Source organism: Nicotiana attenuata, chromosome 4 (assembly GCF_001879085.1).
Source record: "Nicotiana attenuata strain UT chromosome 4, NIATTr2, whole genome shotgun sequence".
Classification (NCBI taxonomy): Eukaryota; Viridiplantae; Streptophyta; class Magnoliopsida; order Solanales; family Solanaceae; genus Nicotiana; species Nicotiana attenuata.
In genome coordinates, this window is record NC_031992.1 from 11905222 (window position 1) to 11912294 (window position 7073).

Below are 7073 nucleotides of genomic sequence, written 5' to 3' on the forward strand. Positions count from 1 at the left end.
ATAAGATGAAACTCTCCATATCAAGACCAAATTATAACCTAAAACTGGAGTAATAATCAATTAGATTGCATTGATAATAGTAACATATTCTTTTTAATTTTCTATTTGGTGTCAGGTATCCGAAACTAATTATTTCGTATTTGCACCATTAAACATGGAAGCACTCTATTTAATGACAAATGAATCTTATACTTTCCATCATAAATCATAATCCCAAATGATTATTATCTGTGTATAATAAGTGTGTGTTATTACTTGGCAAAATGTTATGTAATAATTACTTTTGTAATTGGTATGGAGTACTTACTATACTTAAGCTAAAAATAAAAAAAAAACAACAAAAAGGGAAAAAATAAAAGAAAAAGGAAATAGAAAGAAGATGTTGTGTAAGTGGTAGTTGTCATAGTTGTTACACTACTAACACACACACACTCAACCACTGTCACAATCTCCATCTTCTGAAATACTCCTCCTATACCCATTTTCATTTCTCTATTCCCTCAACTACCCTTTTTCTCAATCTTCTTACATTTTTTTTTCTAAGTGTGAATAACTAGCTTTCTTTGTTCCTCACCGACTCAATTAGCTGTTGTTGTTGCATCACTTTCTGGTCTCTTAATACTTCCTTTCCAATTCCGTGAAAAAACAATCTTCTCTTCTTCTAACTGTTTTTCCCACTTCCATTTCTTTTGACTGTATTATTTTCTTGAGAATTTTGTTATGGAAGCAGCTAATGGGGAGGATTGTTGTGTTAAAGTGGCAGTTCATATTAGGCCACTCATTGGAGATGAAAAACTTCAGGGTTGTAAAGATTGTGTCTCTGTCGTCCCAAACAAGCCTCAGGTACTCTAATGTGATTCTTGAGATTCAGCATTTTTGGACTGAATTGGAGATTTTTTGGAGATCTGGATCTTATTGTGATACTTAAGCTCTAAAAAATTTAAGCTTAATTGCTTTTTATGGACCTTATGGATTCTGCATGTTTTAGTTTAAGCCTAGTGTTTGTGTAATCGGAGTTTTTACTCTGATAGTTTGTGACGAAAAATGGCGAAGAATCTAACATTCCATCTGCCTGATTGAAGAATGCTAATCCAATTTTCTTTGATTTCTTTCTTCTAATACATTTTGGGTGGGGTGAGGAGAGGGAAGGTGAAAAGGACTTGACTCTAAGGATTTAATTTTTGTTTGATTGTTTCAAGTGTGGCTCTAAATTGGGGAAAATGAACTTTTATTTTTTTTTGGTGCTATCAGGGTTTCATACATGGACTAAAATCCTATTTCCTTAAACTTTTTTTGTTTGTTTCACTTGGATCTGCAATTGACTTTTCTTCTTGAGTTTTGTAGTTTTCTATTGTATAGGAACTGCAATACAACTCACCTGGGTAAAGATTAAGGCTTTCCAAAAGAATCATGCATGTGAACTAATTCCCTTATGCCACTATTTTTGTTTATGTAAAAAGCTTAAACTTCATAGATTGGACTGAGTTCTTTCTCCATATTGTTAATTAATAATTACCACTTTTCAGTTTCTTTTATCCTAATTAATTTAATATGCTGCTGCTTTCTAATGACTTTCACTTCTGATAATTGGTTGGGCTTGCAGGTGCAAATTGGAACACATTCCTTTACTTTTGATCATGTTTACGGGAGCACTGCTTCTCCCTCAGCTGCCATGTATGAGGAGTGTGTGGCTCCTCTTGTTGATGGTTTGTTCCAAGGTTATAATGCCACCGTTCTTGCTTACGGCCAGGTAAATCATTTTGGTATTCTAGAAGTGTGGGTCTGTAATAGAAGCTATAGTTAAATTCAGGCATTTTTTTCCATATTCTTTCAATTTACATTTCAATACAATGCAGACAGGTTCAGGGAAAACATACACGATGGGCACCGGTTTCAAAGATGGTTTCCAAACTGGACTAATTCCCCAAGTTATGAACTCTTTGTTCAACAAGGTTGAGGCTTTGAAGCATCAGGCAGAATTCCAGTTGCATGTGTCTTTTATCGAGGTTTAGTAACTCATTTCTTTTCTTTTGTTTTATTTTAAGTTCACTGAACCTACACATGCCCTTAAAAATTTCCTGTGATTCTTTTTCAGTTTGTTGATGCTTTAAGCATTTCAGTTCCTGGCAAGTATTTGTCCGAGCAAACTGCTTTTGAAACCAAAGCATCCTCAATGTTCTAGTAGATAGCTCTTATGTTCCCTAAACTGATGCACTTATTTCTTTTGGTGTAGTTAAGATCACTTAAGAACTAATTGATAAGAGAGCTGAGGGACTTTGTTAATTGAGTACGTAGGCTTCTATTAGGATTTAGCCATAGTAGGGTTAAACTTCCATGATGGACTCAAAGTGTACATCAAGTCCAAATTCATGCTGCATTTGGCAACTCTGCACAGGATCGACTTTGCTCATGGATTATGCATTTTCCCGACTTCTTTTAGTTAGATGATATTGGATTTTGTGTTAATTGTTCAAATATGTAGTTTCTTGTCAATGCAGCATCACACAATAGTCTGCTTTCAATTCTCTTTACTTGGAACCTATAGACTGATCACACATCATTTCTAGATGCTAACTTTTTTCCCCTATCATCTTGTTCTTTGTATAGACCAGATATATTTTTTATTTGAGTGATGTTACACATACTTTGTGACAGTACTTATGCAGCATTTTTACTAAGATAATTCTTTTTCCAGATACACAAAGAAGAAGTACGAGATTTGCTGGATGCTATTTCTGTTAACAGATCAGATACAACAAATGGACACAATGGAAAAGTTGCTATTCCTGGGAAACCCCCAATACAAATTCGTGAATCTTCAAATGGTGTTATTACATTGGCAGGATCCACCGAACGCAGTGTGAGAACACTCAAAGAAATGGCTGATTGCCTGGAGCAAGGATCTCTTAGCAGGGCCACAGGCAGTACAAACATGAATAACCAATCAAGGTTGGAACCTAGTTAATTGTATAGTGTACTCTCTCCTCCTTTGCTTATTTTGGTCTGAAACATGATATACTCTCATCCATCTCAAAAAAAAAAAAAAAAAAATGATATACTCTCACATGAAACTCCTAAATTTAAAAAGAAAAAAACTGACATTAATTTTTTTCTTTATAATTTTCTTTTTTTGGGGGGTTGGGTGGAAGTGTCGGTGAACTTTTGTGCATATAAATGACGATATGAGTTGAGCTTAAATGAAGAAGTGAGGATTCATGTAGTGAGGATTCATGTAGCGGACCCCAACTTGTTTGGGACTGAAGCATAGTTATAATTTTCGGATAATTTACTAATGAACTTGGTCCTTTGTTAAGAAAGAAATTATTTAAACGCGTAGGACTTTGACACATGAATTTATTAACACAAATGAAAGAATACAAGCAAACTAATAGGGAGAGTTCTTAAATCCAGTTTTTGTTGCTTGTGTTCTGAAGGACCGAGTATTGACTCGTGAAAGATGCATTCTTTCTGTTAAATTATTTGTAAATATTTATTTATCCCCTTTTTGTTTTCACTTTTTCAGTCGCTCTCATGCCATATTCACCATTACAGTGGAGCAGATGCGCAAGACTAGTTCTAATGACGGCCACAGCAATGAATGCATGACTGAAGAATATCTTTGTGCCAAGCTGCATTTGGTAGATCTTGCTGGTTCAGAGCGAGCAAAACGAACGGGATCAGATGGTCTCCGTTTCAAAGAAGGTTCTTGTTTTAACATTCTTGCTGTCTTTGAAAGTGTCTCTTTCATGGCGGTTATTGACCTACTTGTCCGCCACAGGAGTTCACATTAATAAAGGCCTTCTTGCACTTGGAAATGTTATTAGTGCACTTGGGGATGAGAAAAAGCGGAAAGACGGCGTTCATGTTCCTTATCGAGACAGTAAACTCACCCGGCTATTGCAGGTTTGACCTGGTTCCATGTTTTAGGTTGTTCCAATATTTCATCAAGTCACTAAAATATTAAACACAAGGAGAACCAGATCTAAGAATTGGGAAAAACATTTCATATTTCTGTCTGAGCATCTCCTCATTTGTGTGCTATATGCTGGAGCTCTGAATGAACGGGTGTGAAGAGAACTCATTTGATCAAAGTAATCCAAAAGCAGCTTTTGCCTCATTTGGTCAAATGAGTTCTCTTTGCACCTGTTTGTTCTTAAAATGGTCATTGACATCAGGGGCACCTCTTGCTTCCCAATTTGTTGATAGTTATGATGAAATCTTGATAATAAATAGTTTCCTGAATATCTTTCCAACATCCAATCTGAATAAGTCCAATCCTTTTCCTGTGATGTAATCAGATTTCTAATATTGAAAGGTTCCCCGGAATCCTTGCTCCTTGGTACTCTTTATTGTAATAGTAAAATGTCAGCTGGCCTTAGTTATAAGTTTTTCTCACTGGAGAATTTATCACATAAAAGAAGAAGTCATCTCGTTGGAAAGGAATTAAATTGGAAAATGAACGCTGCGAAATTGTGGGCTGAGTTTGGCAATAATCAATATTAGGGCGCCTTGTTATTTTAGGATTTGGTAATATCATCATCTTTTATGGTTGATTTTTTTTTTGACTTTTTGTTTCTCCCTTGTTGATTTTCTTGTCTATTTATTTAGTTATTTGTTTATTTTTTCTAATGAAGTGTTTTGGCAAATGACAGGATTCACTTGGTGGTAACAGTCGGACAGTCATGATTGGTAATTCCAGTTTAACCCCTTATTCTTTCTAGTTTGAATGGTTTGTGAATAGCATAGTGAAGAACCTATTATGTGTCTCAGTCTTGCTGAACTTTTTTACACTTAAGTCTTGCCAAAGAAAGCATTGTGACCGTGACTTAGTGATATTAACTATATACTTTCTTCTGGACCTAGAATAAACCATGCTACACTGCCAAATGCACAAGTGTACAGATTTTCTAATAAGTAGTTTGTCACTCTCGAAATGAACGCTCTAGTTGATTTCTTTGATCATGAATGCACGTCACAGTTTTAGCATTTAAGCAGCAGTTGATTACACTAAATTGTTTCTGTTCACTGGATAATGAAGTGGCTCTTCAGAGATCTTTTGCTTCGGAGACTGCAAAGCTTGCATTTTCTAATGACTTGAACAAGCTTGGTTTCTCTTTAGATTTAGGTGAAAGCCTCTTCTTTATTCTTCTAGGTAAATTATGATATTGAACACAGACCTTGACATCAGTTTAACTTCTTTCCAAATTGGTTGTTTAATTCCCCTCTCATTGCTTTCAATTCATCTATTGTTCTTTTCATCTTCTTGAGCCGAGGGTCTATCGGAAACAACCTCTCTACCCCCAGAGTAGGGGTAAAGTCTGCGTACACACTACCCTCCCCAGAGCCCAGCTCTACAAGGTTATTGTTGTTGTTGTTGTTGTTGTTGTTCTTTTTGTTGTTGTTGTTGTTGTATTGCTTTCAAGCCTGTTAGCTGTGCGTGGGTGATATGTGGATGGTTACGATAAGGAATCATGTGTGTTTGGCACACCTCATGAGGTGTATTTATCTGGCTCATGATAACACAATTTTATGAAGACATCTTACCTTATCAGTTAAAAGGAGAAAAAATCTAAGGAAATAAAAGTCGTCTTTGAAAGAATGAACTAAAGCTTATCTAAAGTAACAATCAGTAGTTGTATCTTATTTAATTAGAGTTGTTATCCTTCTTTCTTGCCAGCCTTTGAGATGTTTCCATGCCTTGTCCTGCGACAAGCAGATTCCTTTTGTATTCTTGCTTATGGTTTATGTATTTTCCAGCATGCATTAGTCCTGCTGATATAAATGCTGAAGAAACTTTGAACACTCTTAAATATGCAAATCGGGCTCGCAATATTCAGAACAAGCCAGTTGTAAGTCTAGTGACAAACCTTATTTCATGTATCTTCTTATCATTTCTGGATCAAGAATCTTAAGTAGTTTTCCTTAAATGATGTCCAGATCAATCGAGATCCTGTATCTAGTGAGATGCTGAAGATGCGGCAACAACTAGAGTATTTGCAGGCAGAACTCTGTGCCCGTGGGGGAGGTGCTTCCTCTGAGATTCAGGTAAATTTTTGTTGTGCTCGGGTGTAGATGTCAGCAGACTACCTTTTTAATTAAATATTAAATAAAGCTCTGGATCATCTTCAGTCTTCACTAAATGACAATGGAGATCTCAATTTGAAATTTCATGTCTAGGTACTCAAGGATAGGATTTCATGGCTTGAAGCTAGTAATGAGGAGCTAAGCAGAGAACTGCATGAGTACCGCAGAAGAGGCTCTGGCACTGAGCAATGTGGAACTGAAGTGAAGGTATACATTGAGATCCCCTCACTTGTAGAAGCCATTGGTAGGAATGCAACTTTGTGATGTGTGGCTTAGTAGGCGGCTAGGTGCACGTCACGGGTTCGAACGCTACCACAGACAAAAAGTCTGGTAACTGGTATTTAAGCGAAGAAGGGTAGTGGGGCGGACCCATTATCCACCGAGTTTCGAACCATGAGTCACTGGTCCCTGGGGTTTTCTCGGTTATCAAAAAAAAAAAAAAGAAGAGGAATTCTCATCCAACTTAGTTGCTTAACAAATTCTTCATCTCTATTTCAGGCTAATGGTGTCTTTTCAGTAAAAAGCGAAGGCCTCAAAAGGGGCTTGCAAAGTATAGAGTCATCTGACTATCCAATGAATGAAAATGGTACGCCACTCTCAACTTTTTGTACTAGGTTACGAGGTATATATTCCGATGACTATGTTTGAACTGGGATGTTTTCAGGAAGAAAAGCAATTTTCATTGTCTTAAGAATTTAAAATCTAAATGTTGAAGTGGTTCAGTATTCTTATTTGGAGCCAGTCTCTGTAGTGCCAGGTGATTCAGGAGATATGGATGAAGAAGCAGCAAAGGAGTGGGAACATACCCTCCTGCAGGACACAATGGACAAAGAATTGAATGAGTTAAATAGGCGCTTAGAGCAGAAAGAGGTAAGGCAGATTCTTGATTGCAATGCTGTGATAGCAAAGTAGATGTTCTTAACATTAAACCAATTTGTTATCGTTTAAAATTGTCTGTTCCTGTGCATGCTTTTTTTTTTTTTTTTTTT

At 36.4% G+C, this 7073-nt stretch overlaps 1 protein-coding gene across 4 annotated transcripts in view; it reads left to right on the forward strand.

The window, feature by feature from the left end:
- The window catches only part of LOC109225003 (kinesin-like protein KIN-4A), a 12594-nt gene continuing 5930 nt past the window's right edge, over positions 410 to 7073 (forward strand). For 2 of the 4 annotated variants that reach the window (XM_019389591.1, XM_019389594.1), the window contains exons 1-12: positions 410 to 843; positions 1604 to 1750; positions 1857 to 2006; positions 2696 to 2949; positions 3524 to 3702; positions 3779 to 3903; positions 4653 to 4689; positions 5758 to 5849; positions 5938 to 6045; positions 6178 to 6291; positions 6583 to 6670; positions 6827 to 6954. In XM_019389591.1, coding sequence (XP_019245136.1) covers positions 721 to 843; positions 1604 to 1750; positions 1857 to 2006; positions 2696 to 2949; positions 3524 to 3702; positions 3779 to 3903; positions 4653 to 4689; positions 5758 to 5849; positions 5938 to 6045; positions 6178 to 6291; positions 6583 to 6670; positions 6827 to 6954 — 1545 coding nt within the window. In that variant the 5' untranslated portion in view covers positions 410 to 720. The remainder of the gene's footprint in view (positions 844 to 1603; positions 1751 to 1856; positions 2007 to 2695; positions 2950 to 3523; positions 3703 to 3778; positions 3904 to 4652; positions 4690 to 5757; positions 5850 to 5937; positions 6046 to 6177; positions 6292 to 6582; positions 6671 to 6826; positions 6955 to 7073) is intronic. The other 2 variants (XM_019389592.1, XM_019389593.1) reach the window with 2 other exon arrangements.